The 27965-nt window shown below is 47.0% G+C and overlaps 3 protein-coding genes across 5 annotated transcripts in view; all 3 read right to left on the minus strand.

Annotated features, from left to right (window-relative positions):
* The window catches only part of LOC149361624 (clathrin heavy chain 1-like), a 28243-nt gene extending 25459 nt beyond the window's left edge, over positions 1 to 2784 (minus strand). Inside the window, exons 1-3 of one of the 2 annotated variants that reach the window (XM_089572749.1) lie at positions 2424 to 2784; positions 2163 to 2263; positions 1555 to 1685 (exon numbers count right to left, since the gene is read on the minus strand). In XM_089572749.1, the coding sequence (XP_089428875.1) occupies positions 1555 to 1685; positions 2163 to 2263; positions 2424 to 2501 (310 nt within the window). In that variant the 5' untranslated portion in view covers positions 2502 to 2784. Of the gene's footprint in view, positions 1 to 1554; positions 1689 to 2162; positions 2264 to 2423 lie in introns of both variants that reach the window. The other variant, XM_089572748.1, reaches the window with a different exon arrangement.
* Positions 2785 to 2940: 156 nt separating this feature from the next.
* Positions 2941 to 3697, minus strand: LSm1 (U6 snRNA-associated Sm-like protein LSm1). Its single transcript, XM_089572750.1, has one exon. The coding sequence runs from the start codon at positions 3546 to 3548 to the stop codon at positions 3141 to 3143; it is 408 nt and encodes a 135-aa protein (XP_089428876.1). The 5' UTR covers positions 3549 to 3697; the 3' UTR covers positions 2941 to 3140.
* Positions 3698 to 5037: 1340 nt separating this feature from the next.
* LOC149361626 (3 beta-hydroxysteroid dehydrogenase type 7-like) lies at positions 5038 to 27893 on the minus strand. Of its 2 annotated transcripts, none has more exons than XM_089572746.1 (7): positions 27606 to 27893; positions 25591 to 25725; positions 17601 to 17743; positions 15782 to 15946; positions 14102 to 14317; positions 12091 to 12236; positions 5038 to 7712 (listed from the first exon to the last, which is right to left on the minus strand). In XM_089572746.1, exons 2-7 carry the CDS (start codon positions 25698 to 25700, stop codon positions 7293 to 7295), a joined length of 1200 nt encoding a protein of 399 aa, XP_089428872.1. In that variant the 5' UTR covers positions 25701 to 25725; positions 27606 to 27893; the 3' UTR covers positions 5038 to 7292. The 2 variants fall into 2 exon arrangements, with proteins under 2 accessions (XP_089428872.1, XP_089428873.1); XM_089572747.1 differs by lacking the exon at positions 27606 to 27893 and adding an exon at positions 26960 to 27284.
* Positions 27894 to 27965: the final 72 nt, after the last annotated feature.

Here is a 27965-nt window from a genome sequence, read left to right on the forward strand (position 1 = left end):
CACTAACAAAAGGCGCTAAGGCGTGTACGTTTTGGCCACCTCTCTCATGGTCTCCAAAATTTTGCACGTGACAGTATGCGACATCAATGTAGGTGCCCGCCAACATGTATACCAATACACACTGATGTACATTTACATTTGTTCAGCGTATCCACACCAAACGTGCACTATTAAACAGTGCTAAGGTGTGTACATTTTGGTCACCTCTCTCATGGCTTTTTTACATGCGAGAGCGCATGATGTCAGTGCAAGGTGCCCACACAACATGTCAATGTACACCAATACACACTGATGTACATTTATATTTGTTCAGCGACTGATGTACATTTATATTTGTTCAGCGTATCCTTTTTAGTGCAGAAAACAGTGATTTGGTTTTTTTTTTTCTTCCTGCTCCTGCAGGCAATAGTTAAAAATTATCTAAAAGCCCCAGCTGACTGCCAGCTGTGGGTCTAAACAGTGCTGCATATTTGAGCCATGCGGGCTAATGTAATAATACAGGACGTGAATTTGGTCTGAAACACATTTTATAAACTTCCAAAACAATGAAAGGTCACTCTCAGAGAAATCATTCAGCCCAGGAACTTCTTGAATGCAGTCTGTATTATTGGAGTTATTGGTGATCGAAAACTGCCCTTCACAGCTTCTAAATATTTTCTTCTCCTCTCATCACCCCGACTGTACTGGAGGCTACACACCAGCATTGGCACTGCAAGGTGCTTGCAATGCTCTGCCCAGTGAGTGTGCTGTATACATATTCCTTTTTCTTTTTTTCTAGTGTGTACAACCTAGCTACTATTACACAACCCACCAAACTACCTCAGCCAGCTTTTGCTGCACTCCATCCCCCCTTCCCATTGGTGGCAAAGAATGAATCTGTGTTGCTATCAGCTGCCATCTAAACACTGCCCCAGCTAATATCATAAAGAATATAGGACAGGAGATGGAAACTGTTGCAGCAAGGTGGTAGGTCTTCCGCTGTTCGTTCAGCAACTATACTTGGCTCAGATGTTCACTGGAGCACATTTGAAAAACTGCAAGGGTTATACTTATCAAATTCTATAAGCAGACGAACGCTCATTTATACAAAGTATGACTGGGCCTTACTTTTCCACCCCATGAATGACAACAGTGAAAGTGGCACCAAATGACAAGGTGACACAATGGGTATATGCCACACTGACAATGGCAGCAGCCAAGGAGCCGTAATTTTTTGTGCCGCAGTGGTTCTTCTAGAAAAAAATTACATAATAAGGTGAAGCACTAACCCCAAGTGCACTACACAGGCTTCATTCGTGCTTCTAAGCTGCACTTAATTGTGAAAAAGTGTCATGTGCTCAATCAGCAGCTGCTACCGTGTTTGGTCCAGTTGGAGGTCAGCACCTTGTCTTACCGTACTCCTCTCTTGAAGTGTGCACAGTTTGCTCAGTGATATCACTCTTCAGTCCTCCTTGCCCCCACAATCGCCTTGCACTTCACCTTCCAAAGTGAATGGGCCTTCGACAGTTCCACAACCAATTCCATAACCACGAAGATATGAGGTGCAGTGCTCACCTGTGATGGCTAGAAGAGGCTTGTCCGGGTTCAATTTGGCGCAGCGTGCCTCGACCTTGTAAGTCTGTGGCACAGACCGCTGTGGGTTGAACACGGTCACCACAGAGCACCTGTCTGCACTGGTGGATGCACTGCTGCGAACAGCCAAGTGGGAGGCTCAGTAAGTCTGAAGGGCCCACATATGAAAACTGGCTACTTCAATACCTGTTGACAGCTGGCACCAAGGATATGTGCATGCTTCTAGATTCTCCTGAGTGAAAGCAGAGGAATTTCTGCAGTTGTGAACATGTCTGCGTGTGGGACAAGGAATTGAAGGATGGCAGTGAGCAAAGCTACTTCGAATGTCCTTGTCCTTTAAGCCAGTGTTCTGATATGTGCGTAGGATTATTTCCCTGACGCATATCCCAAAAGCAACAGGCTGCCACAACCATTTTGGGCTCTGTATGCATTTCAGGTCCCCGCAAAACCCAGTTTAGAGCATTTCGCTGCAGCCAGCTGTAAACGTCTCGACGTTGGACGCAAGCCAGAAATGTCACAGATGCAAGTACACAGCGTGCCGGCGCCGTCGGTAGACACGGGATGCGCGCGCTCGCCAGCTGTGAACTCACTTTCGGCAGGTCATGGTGTGGCGTATGCAGAGCCACTGGCTCGGGGTGATCGTCACTCGGGGCCATGTGACGTGCTCCAGCGGAATGCCCAGCTGAGTCAACTGCAATTCGAGGAGGACAGAGATGCATCTGTCAAGACCCGCTATCGGCGGCGCGGTCAACGGAGCCCGCCAACACCGCGGGCGTGTAAAAGTCCGCCCGCAGAGAACAGGCGTATATGTGCGAGCTGCAAAACGATCTCGATGGTGCACCTTAAATTACCTGAACGAGTTCCGTGACGCAGAGAGACGGGCCGATGCTTTTTGGGTCGGCGGTCGACTTCTTCCTGACGGCGGACATCGTGGGCCGCTGTCATCGGACAGACGTCGCGTTGGGCAGCGAGTTCGTGGAGAGGCTGGCACCCGGACATGGAGGCATCGAGCAGCGCCTTATGTCAACGCGTACCGCGGCGATGCCGCCCGCGGGACGCTCCGAGCTGCGAGAAACGAGACAAGGCGCACGTAAACAGCCGCAGGAACTTTTCTGGCCGGCGATGATGACGATGACCATGGCGACATGCGCAGAGCCGCGGCCCGTGTACTACGTCGCCGCATTACCTGGTAAAGGCATCTTTTCTGCCTCCAGGAATATTTGACTTGACACCTAACCCCGCGACACGCGCAGAAAGAAGTGTAACTGTAGAGAACCGGCCTTGAGTTCGTATTCTGCGCCGACACAAGTTTGTGCCCGCCCAGAGATAGAACGGCATGCCACTTGTCAAAAACCTTCCGTTTGAGCATTGGTTTGAGAGATCTTTTTATTCGGATGAATGAAACAACAGCACCTTTTTAAATCACAAGCATGCTACTACACGTGCTCTGTAGCTCGAAATGAAAAACAGACAGGTCCACGATGGCACACTGCACAAGAACGTTTTCTGCGCCGGCTGGTTTGCCGGGTCGCACGGAACGCAAGCACCAACGCGCGCGGACAGGCTAGTTAGTAGTCGTCGTGGGTGATCTCGACGTGGTAGTGGAGCCCTCGGTCTTTCATGGCCTTGGCCCTTTGCTTTTCGAGTTCCTGCTTGGCGTCTGCCTCGATTCGCTGCACCTCGAGTATGTCCTCGACGCTCACTTCCTCGAGGTCGACGTCCTTCTCCTTTTCTTCGTCGATCTCGCCCAGCAGCACCACGTTGTCGCCGCGTATGACGAATATGCCCCGCGGAATGTCGCCGTACTGCTTGCCCACATGTATCCTCTCGATGGTCTGATGTAAAACCAAGTTGGCGAACTGGTCGATGCTCCGCAGGTAGCCGATGAGGGTGCGACCGTCGCGCAGGAAGACCAGCAACTTCTTGTCAAGCTCCTCCAGGAGGCTCGCCGTGCCGGGCAAGTAGAAGAGTGTCATCGCTCTGGTTTGCGTACGCAACTTCTCAGCCTTTATTCGAGCCACATACGAACAAGTTTGATGAACTACGAGCTAAACTGCTCGCGTTTGGTGCCGCTGTTTTCGGCCGTGTGCGGAGATTTACGATCACGTGTTGTTTATGGCTGCTGAAAACGTGATTGAGCCAACTATCTCCTTTTACTTGAACAAAATAAATTGATCATTTACTTATAAAGCCAGCTTTCTGTCTATAGGTAATTGAATACTGTTCCTGAACAAGCACGAAAACGTGAAAACCATTGATCTGTGAAAATACCTTTTCTCCTTTTATAACGTTTTGCGCAGCCGCGAACCCAGGCGCCGCCGCGGCAAAAACAAATGCTGTCAAACCAGTAGGTCGTGTGTCAAACTTAACTTGTTGGAACGCGGAAAGTCGTTCGCCTTAACCACCTGAAGTCCTTTAACGTGCACCGAGATCGCATAGCACGCGAACGTCTCTGTATTTCACCTCCACCGAAACGCGGCCACCGCGGCTGACAACTTCGTTATTTTTGGCCGTATAGACCTCTGCAGTAAGGGCTCCATGGGCGCTGCCACATTGTCCACTGGACTGTCGTGAGCAACTCGCGCTAGCACGGTAGAAGCGGCGGCGGAACCGGTTTCCGACAGTCCAGAGAGAAGGCGTTTCGACAAAAACCTTGCCCGATGCAAAGGTCTATAGAATATGCCTTTAATCTACCTACTGCATGACAGATGCTGCTCAAATGCATCTAAATGAAGCACTTACTGTAATATTCAAAGGCTATGCTCCCACTAAATATCCATTACATGATCAATATCCTTACCAAATTGCTCTTGCATGCAAGTACGTGCTAAAAAATCTCTACACTTATGCTGTAGTCTGAAAACACCTGATGAGACACGGCGAAATCAGGCTCCAATATGAAAGCGTCAGCAGTGGAGAAACATTAGCAGAAATCGATTCGCCGGGTTGAAACGGGTATCGTTTTCGAAGAGAGAATCACTACATGGTGCATATGTGCCCTGGTGCAATTTTTTTTTGTACTCATCCAAGTGAATTGTGCCATGGTCATATTTGATCGTTGGTCATCTCATGGCTCATGAGGATGGCTTTGGTTTGGTTTATGGGGTTTAACGTCCCAAAGCGACTGAGGCTATGAGAGACGCCGTAGTGAAGGGCTCCGGAAATTTCGACCACCTGGGGTTCTTTAACGTGCAGACATCGCACAGTACACGGGCCTCTAGAATTTCTCCTCCAAAGAAATTCTAGCCGCCGCGGTCGGGATCGAACCCGCGTCTTTTGGGTCAGCAGCCGAGCACCCTAACCGCTGAGCCACCGCGGCGGCGGATGGCTTTAACCAACTTGTAGAAATCTGATGTGAGGCATCTGTTTTCCACACCTGCGCCATTATGATGTAAAGCATGTCATAATAAAACAAGAAAGCATGTTAAAATGCTCTCATATTTGATTAACTCAGGCATACGGAGATACAACCAACACAACCAGCCTTTATTAGGTAACATGTCCCACTTTCCACCACTGGATTCAATACATGTCAGGAAAGAGGTTCCAGTGTCTAAAGGGTTACCAGCACAGACAAATGTAAAATCGTCAAAATCTCATCCACGAGCATTATAGTAAAAGCAGTGTCCAAAATAATATACTACATGAATGGTTAGTGTGAGCACTAGTTGGAAACACCTCCATGACATTAGTTAACCAATATCCTTTAACGCGTTCACTGCATAGTGGGTTACAGATGGGTCATGTCCTTGCTGTATGGCATGAATACTGAGCGGCGCTATGCATAGCACAGCTCAGGTTTTTCAGAGCCTGCAAAAACACACATGCGAGGTGGCTACTGCCATCTGTATGTCGGTTCAAATAAGTTGACTTAGCTGAACGCTCACCGGTGCACCCAAGAAAATCTATGGGTGGCCCATTAGTGGGCCACAACGCAGAGGAATCGGGGCTCCGAAAATCGCTGCCACAGTGAACGCGTCAAACACATATCTTCAATATAGCAAACATGCTCTTTTGGGATATAAAATATAGCGGTTTCATGCACCAGAATTCCTTACTGACACATTCCAGTCTGTTCACTCTACGCAACGTGGTGATTGCTAAGGCACTGGAAGATATTACATGTATATACTGTGTTGACATATGATACACTGAGCGAAAACATGACAGCATGGAAGTTACGATTAATGAAGAAAATAAAATGCATCTTAGGAGCTTGGTAAATTGTGTGTAAAAGGCACAATGTGAAAAATGCTGCCACATATCACACGGCTACCAAGAAACCAAGCACACATTCCGAGGCCCAGGAATGAAATGATTCTGTGAAGTTGCTCGCCATTCCAAAGATGGGCACAGAACGTAGCTCTCGCTCAAAATGTATACGAATGTGATTACATGTGAAAACCACCACACTGAACACCCCACCAGGAACAGAAAAAAAAAGGACAACAATACAGCAAACAGGACAATGATAGTGCACAAATAAAGGCACAATTTAACAAATGCTAATCACCGGGAAGACAGGCCAACTGGATTCAGAGATGCAAAACTGGACAAATGAACACCTCTAACGTTATTCTTCCTACCTCAATTTGGTCCCTCAAGGCGACAGAAATCCCTGTTGGTCCCCAAGATAAGTTTCCAAAATGCTTACGAACAGTGTGATGTGGTCTGACAACACAGCGACGTATAAATCCAGACTACTCAATAACTCGTGCAATGTGTTTTCAGCGGCCAGAGTCCTCAGGTCCTAAACGACACATGCAAGCACTCAAACTGCTTCTATTATTTAAACTAAACTGTCCTCACAGAAAGTGAGCCATAAGTTGATGTGTGTCCGCAACTAAGGATGATCCCTTTAAAGCACAGGTCCACAACATGTGCTAGATGATAGCTTCAATCAAGGAGACTTAATTCTTTGTAGCAGTATAGCCAACTTGACTTCTTTACATGACAACACACTGTTGTGCTCTTGCAAGCCTCCTGTATGCAAGGCGCCCACTGACAGGCAAGGCTCATGAGAAAAGCCCATGCTCGTGACCCAACAAACTGTGCTGCACCTCAATATGCAATGTGGAGCACACTTTGAATATCTTCTGCTTAGAATTGCTTAGAGTATCTAGGATAGTTCCAAAACAGAGCCTCACCCTGCAAGAAAGAGGCTGCAGAAAAGCCATCATGTCAGTGGCAGTCATCTCAGTGTGAGGCCTATGAGACACACACATCACAGGTGTGCTGTCTCTTTCGAACCGGCAGGCACGCACTGGAAGCACCAGTTCGAATGGGGCAGAGCTAAAAGCAATGACCTCTCATCACAGACCTCCCTCATATCTCCGATGTTGGCACATTCCAAAACTGCCTTCTAGGAACTCTCAGCAGGGGCATTGAGCATTCCCACAAGCCTATATGAATCCATAGGCTGAAGGAAGCAAAACTGCAGGTCAATGAATGAAGATGATGTTCCGGAACCCTTACAGGTTCATTCATTCATCACTTGTGAACAAGAAATTTTGCTTTCTTCCGATATGCATGCTGACCAGGCAGAATTACGTAATATTCTTGACAGTGAGTACACAGAAGTAGTCAAATCAGTGCTCCCCATAGAGGCACCAGTGGAGAGGATGAGATGATGCAGGGATGCCGGGCTTCCTCTCCCCTGGGCGGGAATCTGGATGTGGATGCAACTAAACGAAGCAGGGAGGGCTCCTTCCTCTTTCTCCCTAGCCAGGGAACTGGATGGACTTGTAGTAAGAGACTGAGCGCTGGACGGCCTCGTCGGGCGTCACGTTGGGGTAGTAGTTGAGGCGCAGCGTGGCCTTGGTGCGGTTGAAGAAGAGCGAGGTGCAGATGTAGGTGACAGCCGAGGGCGGGGGCACATAGGCACGCGGCCGGTACAGTGGCCGCACCAGGCGCAGCACCAGCGCCAGCAGCATGAGCACCAGGATGGCCAGCAGGTAGGGCACCGTGTAGTCCGACAGCCGGCAGCCCTGGCACTCGACAAAAGGCCGCAGGAACTCGTAGATGTCCTCCAGGGGCGTGTCGTCCGTCACGTAGAACACCTCGCCCGCCACCGACTCATCGACTGCCAGTTTCTCCATGGCGCGCAGGTGCGCCAGGGCTGCGTTGCCCACGTATGTCACCTGCCGATGCAGGAGCAGATAAGCACAAGAATGTGTGACATCATCATCATCAGCCCGACTACACCCACGGCAGGGCAAAGGCCTCTCCCGTGTCTCTACAATGAAACCTGTCCTTCGCCAGTTGCGGCCACTGTATCCCCGCAAATTTCTTAATCTCATCTGCCCACCTAACTTTCTGCCGCCCCCTGCCACGCTTGCCTTCTCTTGGAATCCATTCCGTCACCCTTAAGGACCAGCCGTTGTCTTGCCTTGGCATTACAAGCCCTGCCCAAGCTCACTTCTTCCTCTTGATTTCAACTAGGATGACAAGTTGGCCCTATCACTAGCTTTGCACGGTGCCCGAGCTGGACAGCAACTGGCAGTATTTTACCCCACTGCCAGACTAGTTAGTTTTTACCAGTTCAAATCCAGGCCTACAAGATGATCGGGCAAAAAAAAAAAGAAGTATAGAAGCACGTAAGCAGCGGTCACAACGAGATCGGAGTTCACGGTGATCCACTGACAGCCCGCACTCAGCCTTGGAAGACTTAACGTAAGGCATCAAACCAGTACAGTGCACTGCTGCTTCCATCACACTGACTAGATCACGTGTGTGTTCTGTAAACAATAGCTTACAGCACACATAGTTTACAAATGGCCGGCTTCAGGCAGTGCAGTTTCCAGGCATCTATTATTGATGATGATGGATTTTTATGGTGCAAGCGCATCTATGCCCAAAGAGCGCGCCATGGTACAAGATATTTTTGTCTTCTCAAGGTGGGGTCCAAGACCCATGCATTTCACCCTGAATAAGCCGAGCACCAGACCAGGGGAAAGCTTGTACCCATTGTATCACCGGTGGGGTACCCGGTAGCACCGAGGATCGAACTCCGATGCTCAAACGACTAGGCCACCGCACCTATTATTTCCATGAATCACAAAATCTTGTATGAAAGGAAGGATTAATGAGTCACGAAGAAAAGCCATGTAACACTACTATTGTGCCTCGTGAGCGCAAGTTTTAGCATTCTTTGAAGAATGTGAGCACCAAATATGGAGAAGATGTGCTTTGCATTTTCATGTTGAGAGTAAATTTGGAGCTTGTGCCCACTTAGTCGTAAACAGAAGGAAGATAGACGTACAGGCAGAAAATGCGACATCAAGCATGCCACACACAATGACAGCTGTGCTCCTTTGTTGTGCATGTTATCCACTGCCATGTGGGCAGTCATATACAGGATGAGCATACCATTTTTTTTAAAATAAAACGTTATGCAAATATGACAGTTGCCAAAAGGTGTCCCTATAGCCCATCTTGCAGTGCATGATGCAACATGCGTACACATTACAGGACTTTATGTTAAGCTTATATGACCAGAGAACGTGCAAAATAGCCAAAGATACCGCATCATAAAAAGTAGCAACACTTGCTTGAAAGCTAGGCATTGGTGGCTCTTGCCCAAGAACAAGGTTTTTTTTTACATCCTTAAATTTGCTCCTTCATTTTGTCATTTATGTCTCATTCTTTGTATTTTGTTCAGGTTGGAGAATAGTACTTATCTGTGCATGCACGTACCTTTAAATAAGTTTACTACGAGTAGAGTGCTTGTATTGAGAGTCCTTGCTTTCCGTTTTTGTCTGGGCGCATTGTTTTCTTTGCCCATTTTAACTCATTTCAGACAGCCTGCATGCTAATGCAGTTCAAGCAATAATGGCCAACGTGTTTGGAGAAAAAAAGAAAATACAGTGTGCAATGCACTAACAGCGTCGCAGCAAAGTGCAGACAACACCGCTCTGCAGCAGTTCGGTCACTGAATTAGAATGAGGCCAGCTGCAACATGTGCACTGTCTTCACGTCTGCAGGTCATTACGACTGCTCCTTGTCATTAGGAGCATGAATTGGCATGGGCTCGGCTGACAGGAGAGGGATTACAAGAATCTACTCTGAGCAAAGTGCCGACAAACGCTAAACTTAAAGGTGCACTGAAGAGGAATCTGAACTTGTCTTTTTGCCGCGGGAACTCAATCTACACATTCCCAGCATTCTTAGAAACATAGATTTATTGGCCTGTGCGGCCGATTTCCCTAATTAAATTGGATTAACGTCCGGCTCCAGCCTTTTTTTTTAATTCCCCGCAAACGGAGGGAGGAGTCGACCAACGCATGGAGTGCCTTTCAGGCAGTCACGTGGTGACTTTGCTTTCGCTTTTATTTTGTTTCTTTTAGGTTTCTGCGAATAAATAAATCTAGTCAGAGACTACACAGCTGCAAATTAGGCCCACGGAAACAAAAATATGCGTGGACTCTTTGCTTTCGCCGATCACTACGTATCACTCCGTTGATGGCAGAGTGTCAAGCCGCCACGGGACTGGCTGAAAGGTTGGTAGACTCCTCCCACCATATGCGGGGAATTCAAAAAAAAAGAAAAAAGCGGGAGCCGGACGTTAATCCGATTTAAATTAGGGAAATCCGCTGCACAGGGCAATAATTCGAAATTTCCAAGAACACTTGGAACGTGTAGATTGAGTTCCAACGGTAAAGATAAGAGTTCAGATTCCTCTTCAGTGCACCTTTAAAGGGGGACACAACCCTAAAGAGTGAACTTTTGAACTGCCGGCTCAATTTCAATGAAACTTGTGGGGCTGGTTTAGATCACTGCTGAGACCATCTCTGCGAAATTTCGTTATTCTAGAACAAGTACGAAGCACGTTATGTAACCTTTATGACAAGGATGACTATGCTTGCTTAGGAAAACTACCGTTCAGAAAATAGGAGCAATTTTCCCAATTTTTTTTTGTATGCAGCCTTAGGAATGTCCCGAGCACACAACTGTGGAATTATTTTTCTTAGTTTTGCTACATTTTAAAAGAGTGCTGCCCTAAAATAATGGCACTGGTTTTTCATTTTGCACCACTTTTTCTACACTCATTTCTTTTTAGAATGAAAAGAAATAAGACAAACTGAGCGCACAGTTGTGTTCCTGACAAAATTTTGCTCCAGAAAGCTTGCTACATGATTTATTTTATTAAGTAATATTGGAACAATAGTTTTCCCTAGCTGACAGTTTAGTGGAAAAATAGTAAATGAGAAAAATGGACTCAACAAATTGAAAATCACCACACTTTACTTTCAGTGCTCCAATGTTCGAGAAACCCCCCCACTGGCCGAATAATGAAAGCTGGCAGAGACAGACAGGCTCCGGAAGTTTCAAGGAAACTGAGCAAGCAGTTCAGAGTTCATTCTGTAGGGTAGTGTAACCCCTTAATCTTAGGTATGCGTTTTTTTGCAATCTAGTGATGTGATTTTTCGAGTTTTTAGAAGGAGGCCACTTAATAGACAGAAAATATACACCAAAAGCAAGGAACTGGTACATGGTCTGTACGGCTCATAGCTCGCGAGCTAAGAGAAAATGCACTGTGGTGTACTCAAGCAGATGATCCACCTACTGCATAAGGCAAGGACACGTGTAGCACATCTGGGTGACCAGTGCTACACTTCACTTCTATGTCTGCCTTATCAATGGCCACGGCAAATCAGTAGCATTTTTTGACAGCTCGCGTGCCCCGTTTTACTGATGATGGGATCCTGTATATGCGCCACTAGCAAGGCCTATGAGAACCAGTAGGCAGCAATCCACGAAAACCTAGTTATGTTTTAATAAAAAAATGTGAGGCAAAAGCGCACTATCCGGAAAAACATGTACTAATCCAAAACCACTAAGATTTTGAAAATGTGACTCAAGAATAAGTACAAAGGTATTTATTGACATCTTCCTTTGCTGTAAAGGCCAGTTAGTGCATATAGGCATAATATTTGAAAGGATTTTTTGGTGCTTGCAGACTTCTAACCACATTCGCGTTGTCCATAATGCAGAAAAAAACGAAGCAACATATTGAGTCCGGTATCAGCAAGGGCGAAAGTAGCCAAAATCTCTTCATTTTCATTGTCATCGCTTCCAGATGCTTCTCCCCACCATACTTATGTGCTGTGGAGAAGCCGCCCTTGTAACTGTCTGGTGCTGGGCTTATGCTGACGTCACGCGCCCCGAGGCTCACCCTGCTATGGTTGGTCGCTAAACATATCATATAATTAAAATTTGGTGAAGTTTTGCCCATACTTACCAGGAAATGTTGACATCTGAGAACGTATCAACCAGAAGAAAAAACAGTGTAACTATATGGGACATTCTTATAACTCACAATTTTGAGGGCATGACAAGGAAAATCGTATGAACCGGGAACACATCACCAAGGTTCTACAGTATTAGCCTTGGCTAAAAGAGCGTAATACTCTTCATAACCGTTGACCACTTGCTGACAAAAGCCTGAATTCACTGATAATGGTCAGACAGGACATTATAACACTTGTAAGGACGCATGGCTAACAAGCACGTGCGTACCTGGAAGCGTTCGTCAACGCTGCGGATCTTGGTCAGGGTGTTCTTGGAAGACTTGGCAACACGCAGGAATTGCACCACGAAGTGCTGGTCCTGCTCACCGTACATGGCTGTCGGGCGCAGCACCAATGTGCTGAACTTGGTGTGGCCTGCACGCATCCACAGAGCGCACAGAGGTAAGACAAGGCACGGCCCAAGCCACTCGCAAGGCTCGACTCAGAGCCAAATCCATGCAAAAACTTTTCTTCTTCCGCAGAAGCAAGTTCGTGGCACTTGACCAAAAGCGCACAAGATGATCCACAATCGTGACAACCCACTCATCTGCCCTCAGGCAACCCTCATTTCACCCTGTGCCATGAGGAATACAAAAGCTGGTTTGCTCATCCATATCCATACTCATGTGCGCATGCACATACAATATCTAAACAATACACTCCACTCTATTGTAGCAACGTATTCCTTTCACTCACAAGCCCCAATGGAGTACATACAGAACCCAACAAAGAGACAAATCATCACGTTAGATCAAACATAGTTGAATCAGCACTTGGTTGCATAGCAGACTATTTTTCATACAAGCTGGAATTTCGGTCAATCCAATTTTCAGGCCTTTGATGCTTGAATGATCAAAAGTTGCCTACATTGTTATCTGTGAGTGCAATGTAACTAATTTGTAGAACTAAGACACATAATAAAAAAATTAGTTTTTGTGAAACCAAAACCTTGATGCCAGGCAAAGCTTGACAACGAAATCTGACAAGCTGACAAACACAAGTAGCCAGTAATCTAGCCTGCCTTTTTAGCACCTTCAGAGAGAGACGAAATAACTAACTGTGATAGGTGCACTCGTTTCATGGTCCTCAGGTCTTTTATGGCTCAGCCAGGACCAGCTGGGCAACACTGCCACCGGCCAGCAGGGGAGCATGGAAGCTTTTGGTTACAACACACTGGTGGAGCAGCAGTTGCATGTGTTGCATCACCCTGGCATCCACTGGACCCCATGAACCTCTTTTCACCTATTCTGGTCTCCTTCATCAATGCAGCCAATTTGGGTGCACGTAACTTAACCAGACGTGTCAAGCAGTCATGTGATCTACGAACGGGGAGTGTGCTCAAATGCGCCCATGTACCTTTTCTGTCCTGTTCTAGTTTAGTTTATGGGGTTTAACGTCCCAAAGCGACTAAGGCCATGAGAGACGCCGTAGTGGAGGGCTCCGGAAATTTCGCCCACCTGGGGTTCTTTAACGTGCACTGACATCGCACAGTACACGGGCCTCTAGAATTTCTCCTCCAAGGAAATTCTAGCCGCCGCAGCCGGGATCGAACCCGTGTCTTTTGGGTCAGCAGCCGAGCACCATAGCCGCTGAGCCACCACGGCGGCTCCTGTCCTGTTCTGACCTCATCCTTCACAGCGCTCTCGCTCGATGGGTGCTAAACAGCCGCACCACAAAAACCAAGAACTTCGTGCTGCTTCTGGAGCATGTCATCTGCCCAGTGATTCCCTTACGTGATCAACACTTCCATGGATGATTTTGCTCATTTTGAGAAAAGCTAGGGAAGATGAGAGAAGAAAAAAAAATAGTACGGTTTCAACATAGTTAAACCGAGTAGATGTGCAAAAGCATGTGTTTAGCATGATTGACTCATGGTTTTGCTTTGCTGGGTCATGGGCACATCTGGCGACCATATCAGTTCACTGGTAGTCCTAGTTGATGAAGATGACAACGTGCAGTGCCCAGTGCGAGAGTGTGTTGCAGTTTAACACGAGGCGAGATCGGCCGTGGCGATAGCATAGTGCTCTCTAGCAGTGGCCAGCGAAGATGATCTGTTTGTGCCACCACGGGTTTGAATACCAGTCATGGAAGTAGTTATTTTATTCATCTATTTTTGGTTCGGCCAAGGTCGCCCTCAAGGTCAAGCTTCACACAAACTCAACGAAGAGGTTGGACCTCGTGATGTACTGCTTTTGCACTAAAAAAGAGCACGAGACGACTAAGATGGTGACTCAACTGACCGTCAGCCAGCACTCGCTGATTGGCCTGCAGCACAAGCTGCTCGGCACGGTGCTTAGTCTCGGCGTAGGGTCCCATGAGGAAGTGCTTGGGGGTGAAGGTGGTGTTCTCGGCACCAAAGAAGATGTGGTTGCTGCTCACAACAACGTCCACCGTGCTCGTGAAGACCAGGTACGGCACGTTCTGCCGGATGCACGCATCAATCACCGTCCGCGTGCCTGCGGGGAAGCACACACACAGGAAGGATTTTTCGTTACTGCTGGCTCTGAAGCTTAAGAAACCGAAAACTCCTAAATGGTTTGGTTTATTGGTTTACTGGGGTTTAAAGTCCCAAAGTGACTGAGGCTATGAGGGACATCGTAGTGAAGTGCACCGGAAATTTCGACCACCTGGGGTTCTTTACCGTGCACTGACATTGCACAGTACACGGGCCTCTAGAGCTTCGCCTCCATCGAAATTCAGCCACCGCGGCTGGGATTGAACCCACGTCTTTCAGGCCAGCAGCCAAGCACCGTAACCACAAAGCCCCCTCGGCGGGTTTCCTAAATGAATTACCCCTTCTGGCCACTGGTTTTCACCAGATTTTGATTCCGAGTTTCATGACTGCGGTGCAGCTTTCTTGGTGATGTCATTGTTCTGGGAGCCTAATATGGAATGATATTCTCAGTCTCTACATCTGTGTAACACTGTTGTCAATATCGGCAGGTACAGCGGGGAGAGTATGCAGTTTTTTTTAAATTTTATGCCCTTTATAAAATATCTTTTACGTCTCAGCTGCAAATGGTACTCAGTGGAAGTACTCAAGAAGTATCCAGGAAGCATTTCCAAGACTGGTACTACAGGCTTCCAACAGCATCAAAATTTGGTGTCCCCTTTCACTACGTACAATAACTCTATGGCCATGACAGCAGTACTTCCAGTGCCTAGGGCATGTCTTTTAGGAGCTTGACAGGTGGAGATTCAATTCGCACAAACTGGAGAGCTGGAAGCTGGCTGGAAAATGACTCTGACGATCTGGTTGTTGTTTCAACTGCGTGACTATACTACCAAGCAAACACCTCATAACTTATGGACACGGGTCCCCGAATTTGACTCCTGTCATATGCTACTCTTTTCACTGCAAAAGTGCCACAGCTCCAAAAGAAGCAGCTGGATTCAGCCCCACAGACCAAAATGCAGCTCACATGTGTGCCTTCTACAGCAGCAACCATGGTGTTCTTTTTGAGCAAGCAAGCACGCACTAATCTGTCGCTTCAAGTTAATGCATACTACAGCCTAGTGCGTACTTATTCTGCATTCCTGGCCACTATGCATGGTCAAAATTCTGCGACATGTGATGCCAACAAATGTATCAGCCCGGTGTCCATGAGACTTCTGATCAGCAGCTTGCTTGCAGGCCTCATCACTACTCATCAGAATATAGTCACCCCGAAGGGTGCTGGGCACAATGACCACTTCATTCACACAGCAGCTGACTTCAGATAAAAAAAAAAAGAAATGAAGGGCACTTGAATGTCACATTTTTTTCAGTCATGCCAACAGCTTTTCTTCATGGAGTTTAATAAGTGCACCACAACAGATTGGAAACAGCCGTTCCTTTGTGGGCATGCTTTGAGTCAGTGATCCACTCTGGCAAGGTGCAATTCACTGCAGGTTAAGTGCCGCTCAATGCAGTGCCTTACCTTCAACGTTGACGGCCTCCATGGCTTCGGCATCGGGAAAGATGGTGCAGTCGACCAGGGCCGCAGTGTGGATGACACAGTCGACTCCTGCAAATGCCTCCTGCACTGCCTTGGCATTGCAGATGTCCCCCACGGTAACCTTCATGGGCTTCTCAGTGCTGTGTTCTGCAGTGCAAAGCAACACGTGCCTACAATGAGGCTGCACTGTACCTGACCTACTAGCTTTCTGGCTTGTATGAACACTGCAGAGACTACAGAGAAAATGTGAAAAACTTTAAAGGTCCCACATGTAAGAGGTGTAATCAAAGTACTGCAAACGATTTTCTTTACTTACAAGCTTAATTTTTTTCTGCTGAAACACCGGGATTAATCATGGACTCTGAATTTCCAGAATAATGAATGGGCTTTACTGGATAACCACAGCTTTCCTCACAACTGGACAGCAACAACATAGACAGCACCTTTCACCTGGCCAGCTGGACAGAAGTCCCAAAACCAGGCGACCTTACTGTCAATAAATATTTTAAAATGGGTCAAGTGTCAACCATTTCTTTTACTGTTGTGCTGCTTGTGTGCAAAAAAAAAAGGGCACAAGGAAGGGACAGAATACAGCCAATGACAAGGTGGACTTCTGAGCTGGTGCCTATGAATCGTGTACACTGAACCAAGGTGTCTGGAGAATTGGAGAGATGAGATTAAAAAAGGCTATGCTCTTGTGGGCGCTGAACTCACTGCCAGGTGACCAACAATTCATGCTTATTTTATCATATCAGATATGTACAGTAATGGCATCAGCAAAAAATTGCCCACGATTACGTTACTTCCTAATGTGAAATTTGAGTGCAGCTCACCAGCTGTTTTAGCTTTTCGATAGCTCCAGGCAAAGAATTCGAGCAAGACATGTGTGTACAATTACAGACGACGCGTTACTTTTTCACACATTCTCCTTCTTAAAGAAACACTCCACCAACAGTTCTTGACTGTCATGAAGGAAGCTTTGTGGTCGGAGAAATGGATGGATATATGTCCAACTTGCTGCACTAATGCCTGGTTCTCAAAGACGAGGTCTGTACAAGTATTTCACTATGCAAGTACCAGCATAAGTGGTAAGAAATTCCTGTTTGTCTTTTATATCTGCATTAAAGTCCCCACCCACCCTGCTGCCCCGGAATGTGGCAGTTAATGGTTGATCGCAATAATTCGCTCACCATTGTCAGTGCTAACGCATGCAGCCCACATCTTTCTTCCATCACCCCACATACCTATACTAAGTGCGATTCAGGCGTCCACTGACCCAGGGAGCCAGATAGGCGCACTTCCTTTCCTTAAAATGATCAGAGTTTAAAACGTCAATGCCAACGCCAATGAACACAATGAACGCCGATGGCCTATGGCTTCAGAGCCGTGTTTCTGGCACAACATTGTCAATGCCAACGCATGCACCGCACATCTGTCACTACCGCCAGCCACGTAGCTTAACGCATGATTGAGGTGTCCACTGTTCCAAGAGGGCAGTTATGTACCTTCCTTGTGCTTTGCAAGCTCCCGCTCCATTGGTTTCGCAGCTTAAAGTGCGACTAAGGTGTCCACTGCTGGTTACAATGGACAACAGCGATGCCGCGAAACGCAGGAACGGGGGCCAAAGAACTGTGCTCTAAAATTTACGGCCTCTTTCTCTACACAGTGCCAGTACTGTGCTACCGCAAGAAACCTCCTTTTATATTTCACGGTAAAGTTCCCCCAGAAAGGCACGGCCCAACGGCCCCTAAGCCTGCTACATTTCAAGGGGCAAGAGCCAGGAAAAAGAGAAGGTGCTCACTGAGGTTGTTCTCGTAAGGCTTGATGTCGAACAGGCGGATCTCCTTGACGTTTTTGTCGTGCTCCTGGAGGAGCTTGACCACGTGCTGGCCCAGGAAGCCACTCGACCCAGTGACCAGCACCACCTCCACCTTGCGCTTGTCCCTGGACATGGGAAGCAGGAGCAGCAGCTATGTGGGCCCCTGTGCTCTACTAATGTGCGACTGCATGCTGCTGCCAGAGCACCTGGCAAACCAAAGCTAGACATCACCAGGTTTGGTTTGGTTTATGGGGTTTAACGTCCCAAAGCAACTCAGGCTATGAGAGACGCCATAGTGCAGGGCTCCGGAAATTTCGACCACCTGGGGTTCTTTAACGTGCACTGACATCGCACAGCACACGGGCCTCTAGAATTTCTTTGGAGGAGAAATTCTAGCCGCCGCGGCCGGGATCGAACCCGCGTCTTTCGGGCCAGCAGCCGAGCACCATAACCGCTGAACCACCGCGGCGGCTAGACATCACCAGCTAATGTGACAGCATCACACAACAAATCACTCTCCCAGTGCTTTCCAGTTACCTGTCTAGCACCACCTCATACCGGCCAAGATAGATGGATACAGAGAAAGGGGAAAGGCAGGGATGTTAACCAGAAAGGTTTCCGGTTGGCTACCCTGCACTGGGGAAGGGAATGAGGGGATCAAAGAGGGAAGAGAGAAGTAAAGGGAAACACAGTCACAATCTGTCAATCAAGGCAGTCTCTCTCAAAAAACAAAACAGTGCCTTGTAAGCCTTGATGGCAGTCGACTGTTGTGGCCGCGGAACGAGGATCTTGGCCTCTGTGAAAGGGCCTAGGATCAAAACGGTCCAGAGCACAACGCAGCTTACGTCTTTCATTCACAAAGACAGGGCACTCACACAGGAGATGAGTGATTGTGTCTTCACAGGCACAGTTTACACAAGAAGGGCTGTCGGCCATCGCGATCCGGAAAGCATACTTATTTGTGAAGGCAACGCCGAGCCATAGACGACGCAGTAATGTTGCTTCACGACACGCTACGTCACATGGAAGACGGAGGCGCAGTCCAGGCTCCAATGCCCTGAGGCGATGGTTGCAGAACTGTCCCGTGTTCCACGCTGAAAGTGTGAGCTCCAGCCTAACCGGCCAACTTCCGAACTTCATCACTACACCTGAACCTCTGCACCCCTAGACTATGCTTTCCCTGATTGCTCCTGTCCGAGTGCTATAGTTACTTTTTGTGTTTGTGTGCATGCCTCTTCCTGTATCGCAGCAGCTGAAAAAGGTTTTGCTCCATCTAGAATTGCTGTTGGGTCGCTGGTGTGTTGCGTTATTGTTAAAGAGGAATCTTAACTCGTCTCTTTACCGCGGAAACTCGATCTACACGCTCTGAGCATTCTTAGAAACTTCGAATTATTGTCCTGCGTGGCCGATTTCCCTAATTTAAATCAGATTAAATGTCCCCGCTCACGCCTTTTCTTTTAACTCCCCTCTGACGGCAGGAGGAGTAAACTAACGCGTGAAACGCCTTTCAGGCATTCGCGTGGCGGCTTCAATTTCACTTTTATTTTTTTTTAGGTTTCCATGAACAAACAGATCCAGTCAAAGACTACATAGCTGCAAATTAGGCCCACAGAAATAAAAGTACGTGTGGACTCTTTGCTTTCGCCGATCGCTACATATCACTCCGCCGATGGCAGAGCAGCAAGCCAACACGCGACTGGCTGAAAGGTTGGTTGACTCCTCCTACCGTCAGCAGGGAGTTAAAGGACTAGTTCAGATTCCTCTTTAATGCACCTTTAAGAATCCAGAGTAGTGCTTCAGAGATCTTTAGTGTTCCAATCTTCTTGGAACTCAGGTATATTTATCTACTAAAAACATGACCACACTGCAGTCAATAACTTTGCCAGGCAAATAAATGCATCATTTTTGTTTTTGTTATCTGTCAAGGGAGGAACACCTGGCCATGCAAACACGCCACTGTCAATGTTGCCATCTGACATGGTGGTGCAGTTGTCAAGCAACTTTTCTGCACTGCCTGCATGTTTATCGATATAACGTTGCTTGATGGATCAGTAAGGTTGGCTGGCACAGTGCATGAAAGTAGACCACCCCAGCAAATTTACAGAGCAGTGACAGCATACGTCATTGATGAGACCAAGTGTTGAAGATTTGAAGACATGAACATTTTGAGCTTGGTTGCATTTTGTGAGAGAGTAATTTGTGCAGTTATTTTACGTCACACAGTACACGTTCTCTAAGTGCAATGCATTTCCTTGAAATCGTAGCCAGTGTCTTACCATTAACATTGCCCTACATGTTCTAACGATTGCACACTGTTTGTAGTAAGGGGTGTGGAGGCAGGGAGGTCAATACGGCACCCCACATTGCATTTGTAAATGAATACCGCAAGGTACATTCAATTTCATCCTCAACTGGGAAGCCTTTCACTCACTTCCTCTCCTATGCACAGAATATGCTTCACCTCAATAAAGACTTCGCAGTTGTTCAGGCACGTTACTTGTTTTTAACCTTGTCGCACTGCATGCACATTTTCAAGCTGACAAGTGTGGCCCATGAACGTACAACGCCTGCTTACGTTCCCCTCAGCATACTCTTGCATAAACAGAGGAGTGGCTCAGATGCGCCGGTTGGCGCAGTGCCATAATGGATCTCACCACACGGCGAGGGGCTCATAAGCAGTCGCCCTGCACACAACCGACACTTTCCTCATACTACTCTGGCACTTCACGTGGCACAGATACTGCTCTTGCAAGCTTCTGAAAAAAGACGGCCGCTTACATGGCGCAAATACTGAACGGGAGGCCAAAAAAAGGTTGGAGTCAAAAACAACTGCAGTGCATGACAAAAAAAGCATGCTTAAGACAAGGGTACAAGATGATGCACGCGCGTAGCAAGTTAATCACCTGCCTTAAAGAATTGCAGTAATAACAACGACAAAAATAATGAACACTCATCACCGTCACAAAATGCACGTCGCCCGCACAACTTGGGTTGCAAAAGGAAAAGCCCAATTCCTCCAAGAGTCAAAGAAAACAAAAGACATGAGACAAAAGGGCAGGAGATATCTCTGTTGAAAAGCGCGTTGACAGCTAAGGCAATGATTGACTCCAGACACATGCTGAAGGAGGCCACATTATAAGAATAATAATTTTAAAACAGAAGTGTCTTATCTCCACATTGTATTCCCAATACAACTGCACACAACTAAGCCCAAGAATAATGCCGTGGGGCACGGCCACTGCACTCAAACGGCCTTCTGGACCCGAAGGCCCTTACTTTCTTTCTCTGCCCTGAAGCTAGTCAAAGAGAAACAAGACTCAAGAAGGAAAAGCAATGACCTTCAAAACTTTCCTCAAAGTTTTTCTTTTCATTTTCTGGTTTCCCAAAGGCTCAGACCGTCTTAACTCAAGGAAGCTGTTCGTACACTGCACACTTGTACTACGGGAGCCACAACAGAGAAGCCGGCACCTTTGTATGTTAATGTACTAAAAAAAAAAACCCTACGCACACACTAAAAATCCAGCTTCAAGCAGCCAGACCCGCATGGAGAGCTCCACTTGTTTGGTCTGAGCCTGATACAATCTGCACAGCTTAACGGGAAATGCCAGCAACACTTAACGTCACTCCGCACACACGTCACATCATATATAGGAGATGACGTGGGGTGGTTTCCTTTTTTTCTTTTCTCTGTCAATGCAGAGGTGGATTAATGAATAACAGTAGGAGGGTACAGGGTGTTTGCAAAATGCACTTCTTGCCCTTTTTTCGTTGAAAAAATTGGAGTTTCCATGGTTTTTCTACACACGATTTTGCTCTGAGGAAAGATAATGGGGGGGGGGGGGGGGGGGGGGCAAGCGTGCCAACACTGCCTATATCCACCACTGCATCATTGTGCACAGTCATCATGTGTCACACATTGCACGACAATCAAAGTGACAAAAAAAAATTATTTGGTTTATGGGCGTTATGGGGGACGCCGTAGTGGAGGGCTCCGGAAATTTCGACCACCTGAGGTTCTTTAACGTGCACTGACATCGCACAGTACATGGGCCTCTAGAAATTCGCATTCATCGAAATGTGACCACTGTGGCCGGCACTGAACCCGCGTCTGAACCCGAGCCGAGTGCCATAACCAGTGAGCCACCGTGGCTGCCAAAACAGTATGGCTCGAAAAATAATTTGCAGTGGAATACAATTCTTACCCCATGAAAAGGCGTGTCTAGCTTTCTTTCTTTTTCATTGCGAACAAAAGAATGCCAAATTTAAGTCCCAAGGCAAGGCATTCTTTTCCACCTGTCTTTTTGATGCTAATACTGGTGAATTTTTATGGCATAACGGCATCTGTAGCCAAAGAGCGCCAGGGCACAAGATTCTTTTCGTCTACTCTAGGTGGGGGTCGAAGATCCATTTCCCACGCATTTCACCCCAAAGTAGCCGAGCACCTCATGAGGGGAAAGCTTGTATGTACCCCGACACAGACGGGTGCTGAAAGAACCTATGCCACCAGTGCGATCATCTTTCTTTTCGTGCCTTTGTAACCTTTCGTCAGTGGTATTGCCTGGCCAGCTGTCCCCGAAAGACCTATTGTCAAGGAAACATCAACACATCTGGAGTGGCATGAACTCATTCAGATAAAACACAAAAATGTACTAACTTCACCTTATTTGCCATCCTTGCAGAAAAAAAAAGGATGCGTGCTAGCAATGCAAGCACACAGTGTAGTTCATTTGATTCAGTACCGACTTTTTTCACAGTGTGGTTCATTTGATTTGGTAGACTTTTTTTCACACAGTGTGAATCACTTGAGTCAATGCAGACTTTTTTCACACAGTCTGGTTCATTTGATTCAGTACAGACTTTTCACAGAGTGCTTCATTTACAGCCTTTTCACACGGTGCTTCAGTTGATTCAGCACAGACTTTTTTTTTAGAGGGCACTGTAAAAGCTAGACAGCAGAGCTCTTAAGCTGGATTATGTGGCCAGGTGGATATCTTCGAACACATTTGGTTTATTAGTTGGTTTATTGGGGTTCAATGTCCCAAAGCGACTATGGCTATGAGAGACGCCGTAGTGAAGGGCTCCAGAAATTTCGACCACCTGGGGTTCTTTAATGTGCACTGACATCGCACAGTACACGGGCCTCTAGAATTTCGCCTTCATCCAAATTCGGCCGCCGCGGCCGGGATCGAACCCGCGTCTTTTGGGTCAGCAGCCGAGCGCCATAACCACTGAGCCACCGCAGCGGCTGTTTGAACACATTTGTAAATATTCTTTCACCTTCTCGGCAAGTACCATCAGTGTGTGCATCCAAGTCTGCGGAATGCAGATTCATAGCAAAGAATGCATTCCTGCGTTGCCTTGCTACCCATTCAGTTGGCACTTGTTCCAGCAGATGGAGCACGCATGCCCCCTTATGCTTCGATGCTTTTCATAGACTTACTCTGCCTGACCGCACAGAAATTGTTTTTTCCGTGATCTCACGTCTTGGAAACTTTTTTCCGCGACTGCACGTTACAGCTAGTGCCATTAGTAATAAAGGGCAACCTATAGTAGCATAAGACTTAAAAAAAAAAAAGCAGTTTGCTGGTCTGAAGCATCTTGTATTACTTTGCTGACCAAGCACAACAGCGAATGAAACCAGTTTTTAATGCTTGACTTCATCAAACAAGCCAGAGGCACCACATTATTGAGCTTATTCCAAACTGTTGAACAATGGACTATGTTTTGTCATGAAGGAATCCTGTTAAGCAGTCATAAATGTGGGCGGAGCTCCACTGCAGACTTGAGCAGTATCCGACTATACTGAACTCCTACAGCACGACCGTGGTGTGACAAAGAAATCGGTATATAAAAGAATAAATTGATATTTACGTCAACTTGAGTACAGGTGGTGTGACTGCTTTAATAATGATCATGCTGATCGGTTCTGCTTTCCAGATCCTCTTTTGGGCACTGCAAGATACGGTTGTGGCACCTTCACGTTTATTAAAGGGGCATCGAGGCCAGCTCTATTCATTTTTTGTTCCGAGCAAAAAAAAAAATCCATTCTGTTGCTCTCTATATGTTGATGTATGGTTCCGCAGCAAAAGACGCATTAACTGCTAAAGAAACTGCGTTCGACGTCTAGACCGAAAAGAATTCAGTGATGACCGCTTTGAAGTAGATGGTGGTGCAGCCTAGGCCCTGGAAAACCACACACACACAAAAAAAAAACTTTGCTGATGCACCACAGCCCCTTTTCAGTGAGATTCGCATCTCTGTAGTTAGAACACTGTAATCTATTCACATGAGGTAACTTCAATTTGTCCTCAGTGTTGCTTTAAAATATCCTGTGTGCTCAGTATTCCTGAACGTCTTGCTAGGTCAGAATTTGAAGATTTTCTTCCCTCTCAGAACAAAGGCAATTGAGATCCGGAGTTAGATCTGCGACTCGGGATAAATGAGAAGTGATGTCCACCCCTATGCAGCCACTCCTTAACGCGGCAGCTTGCATAATTGTCTCCTTTCATTCCTGGATGTCTTGCTAGGCCGGAAGTTGAACATTTTTCTTCCCTATATGAGAGGTGATGTCCACCACTATGAAGCCACTGCTGTTGCTTAATCCAGTTGCTTGTACAATTGTCCCCCCCTTGTCAGAGGCACAGACGCACCCGTATGGCAGGCAGCCAAGGATGGGCTTGCGTTGCTCAACACAGATAGCAGCACAGACATAGAGCGGCCCTTCAAAGCAGCCTTCAGCAACCTGCTGCTAGATATATCTTTTCCTAAAAAAAGAAAAACAAGATAAACGCGGGGAGGAAGCTGGAGGCAAGAAAAACCTATCAGTGAGTTCATGCAAGTCTTGCTTCCTTCTTTTTTTTTTCAGAGCAGTGATTCTGAATGATAAGAGTAGAGATGTATGAAGGAGCAGCATCACCCTGTTGCCGAGTGATGGCCTTGCATGCTGCTCTAAACTACACCCTTAACTTGGCCGCAGCCACTGAAGCTGCAAGCTGCACACCAATGCCACGTCTCTGAGGCTTGGTGAAAGGGGAAGATAATTCACTCTGCCAGCATTCCTGCCACTAGTTGTACAGCTGGTATTGACCACGTTATTGAGGCAGCTCAGGGCAGCTCCACACAACAGCTCGGAAGCGAATAATCAGGCACCATAATTCGACACGATAGCATTATAAGTCCCATGTTGCAGAAAAGTAGATGTCAGTAGCAAGCCGTAAGTGAAAAATCCCTAAAAAATCCCCGGAGAAACAACCTAGGTGGGACACCTAGGTCACATGACCTTGTGATGCCGTCACAACCTGTCCACCGAAGAGAGAGAAAACTGCTCGCGTGGCTGTTAAATTAATGCTTGATCGCAAGAAGTTGCACGGGAAGAGCAACCTGGATCTCAAAAGCCCCACTGGTGGCAGCACCTGCCATCGCAGGACAGTGGCGTATAACTTAACTGCTGCACCACTGCTGCGGCAGTAGTATCAGCACTCCCCGCGATCATAGTCTACAAATGTAAAGTAGAGAATGACCTATTCCACATATATGGACATTAACTCGTAACGCTATTTATTGCATCATACCCTTAGGGCAGAACTTATGTGTCCTCACCAGGTTTTTTTTTACATCTAGCACTCGTGCTAGAACACGAATTAAAAAAAAAAAGCAATGAGAGAGGGGGGGGGGGGCTGCCTTTACATTGCTATGTTTGGAACACATGAAAAGCGACTGGTACTTTTACCACCTCCTTGGTCCAGCTACGGTTACAAGACCTGTACTAGCAGTCAAATGCTCAAAGAAGTGGAGGCATATTTAATAAAGGTCCATTATCTACATCACAAAAGCTTTTGTTTAACACCTTATCACCTGTTCTTTTTCTCCTGCACAGTGGCAAGCTGCCACATGCTTAGCAAAGCGTATACAGCAGAGTACGCAGCAGCACTCAGACATGAAAAATTAGAAGACAACGGTATAAGCTACTCACCCTGATGGTGCTGCCCACGGGGAGTCCACATCTTCAAGCTCGGGGCTCTCATTGCCATTGGTGCTGCTGCGCTCGGCATCAAAGTTACATAGCTCGGCATTAAATGCCATCTTTGTTCCACTTGTTCAGGCTGGCCTGCCAAAACATCACCATGCAGTTCATTAGGGAATGATCAGTGCGTGTGTGTGTGTGTGTGTGTGTGTGTGTATAGGTTCCGAGAGCATGAAGTACTTGACTGCTTACAGGAGTATATAGTGAGGTATGTGCTTCATTAAAGGAAAAATATTTATTTGACGACGTTTCGATCAGAAAAGATCTTCTTCAAGCGTGAAGATCGGTCTTCCGGTCGAAACGTCAAGTCAAATAAATATTTTTCCTTCGTATACATCATTATATATATATATATATATCAGTTGGAAGTGGCGCCTCGTCCTGTGTTTTTCTATCTTCGTCCTGAGGGATATATATATATATATATATATATATATATATATATATATATATATATATATATATATATCCCTCAGGACGAAGATAGAAAAACACAGGACGAGGCGCCACTTCCAACTGATATATATATATATATATATATATATATATATATATATATATATATATATATATATATATATATATATATATATATATATATCCCTCAGGACGAAGATAGAAAAACACAGGACGAGGCGCCACTTCCAACTGATTTATTGCATGCAAGAAACGTACTTACATATATAGGTTTCTGTCGCTCATGCGCAGACAAGGCATGAAATATTAAGATGGGGATGATAAAGCGCGCTCCAAGAACTTCTTTTCAGCGGTATACAGCACGATCGAAGTGTCGCTTATGCACAGGCTGCATTTCTCTTTGATGAAAAACGCTTCGATCAGTTGCCTGGCTGTCGCGTCCTTACTTTTGCCTAGAATGCGCACGTCAGTGTAGCATGGCTCACAATTCTTTCGCAATGTGCTTCGGTAAGGACCGCATTTACCGAAGCACATCATGAAATACGAGTCTGAGCCACGCTACACTGGCGTGCGCACTGTCGCCAGGGAACTGAACGAAGCGTTTTTTATCATAAGCGACACTTCGATCGTGCTGTATACCGCTGAAAAGAAGTTCTTGGAGCGCGCATTATCATCCGCATCTTGATATCTCATGCCTTGTCTGCGGATGAGCGACAAAACCCTATGTAGTACGTACGTTTCTTCATGCAATAAATAAGTTAGAAGTGGCGCCTCGTCCTGTCTTTGCGAACTAAATAATTCAGAATGAACCAGCTAGCCCAGCAACAAGTTCTCTTAAACTAAGGCCCTGATAGCGGCCGCTAAATTCAGAAAAGCAACACGCGACCGTGACGGACTATACCTGCTAGTTAGTGCTGCGGGTCGCGGCCGGTCCGCGGGAACGATGCGGGCAGCACCACCGGTAAATAATTCTCTATTTCCAGGCTCCTGGTCAACGAAAAAGGGACGGTTCAACGCAAGGATGAGCGCGCTGCAGCCGCCTTGCACAACACCTTGCGACGCGCTTGGCCGCAGCGCAACGCGGACAAAATAACCGTCCGTCCGGGCACTCCGCTTTCCTTTCCTCTCGCCCGAAGACCGGCGATTACATCGCTCACGTGAAGGCCGATCGTAATGGAAGGCACGCGAGACTTTAGCTATCACGGACTCCACAATTACCCCTCCCCTGTTGCTCGGCGACCTCGTACGCTTCGAGGCGAACAACGAAATCACACAGAAATGTTAGATCTTGCGAATTTTACTTCCCTCTCCCCCCCCCCCCCCCCCCCCCGCCCCCTTCCTTCAGGCTTCCGCGCCAGTGATAACAGGATTTAAAGGGCTCTCCCGCTGAAGTCCGGAAAAGTTCACGGTTGATCATGCAGTGGATAAGGAACCCTATCCTCGTACCAACCGATAGTACGGGCACACACGGGCATTTATCTCGTCGTCTCTACCAGGCGGACACTCTTAAAGATTCTATCTGCCCCGGATAAGAACCACTTGCTCACCTTCGCTGACGTATATGTTCCTCACAGTAGCGGCGACACGCTTGTTTCGCGGTGACGCCGGTGATGCACGGATACTCGAACCGCAGCGAGCTAAACTTGCAGAGTTAGCGTGCTCGACGCAGCGGCAACAGTCTCGGCACGCAGATACCAACAAACTCGATTGAACTCTGCGGCAGGTTGCTCCTAAGCATACAAAAACAACCGGATAAACGAGCCGCCCGCCCTACGTCTACGTCTCTCCGGCAAACACGAACCAAACTTTCAGCCGCCGCGCTCGCCAAGTTGCTGATGAAATGGGAGAGAGAAACACGTCAAGGAAGAGAGAGAGAAAAAAGGTTTTCATGACGCAAGGAGAAAACG

Source organism: Amblyomma mixtum, chromosome 2, assembly GCF_055824585.1.
Source record: "Amblyomma mixtum isolate Tamu chromosome 2, ASM5582458v1, whole genome shotgun sequence".
NCBI classification, from domain to species: Eukaryota; Metazoa; Arthropoda; class Arachnida; order Ixodida; family Ixodidae; genus Amblyomma; species Amblyomma mixtum.

Excerpts from the sequence above, each read along its gene's own strand:
- LSm1 (XM_089572750.1), bottom strand. The coding sequence starts at position 3,548 with ATGACACTCTTCTACTTGCCCGGCACGGCGAGCCTCCTGGAGGAGCTT.
- LOC149361626 (XM_089572746.1), bottom strand. The coding sequence starts at position 25,700 with ATGGCATTTAATGCCGAGCTATGTAACTTTGATGCCGAGCGCAGCAGC. Across the intron at positions 15,947-17,600 it reads GCCTTACGAGAACAACCTCA|AACACAGCACTGAGAAGCCC; the intron begins GTGAGCACCTTC and ends TTTGCACTGCAG. Across the intron at positions 14,318-15,781 it reads GGAGGCCGTCAACGTTGAAG|GCACGCGGACGGTGATTGAT; the intron begins GTAAGGCACTGC and ends GCTTCCCCGCAG.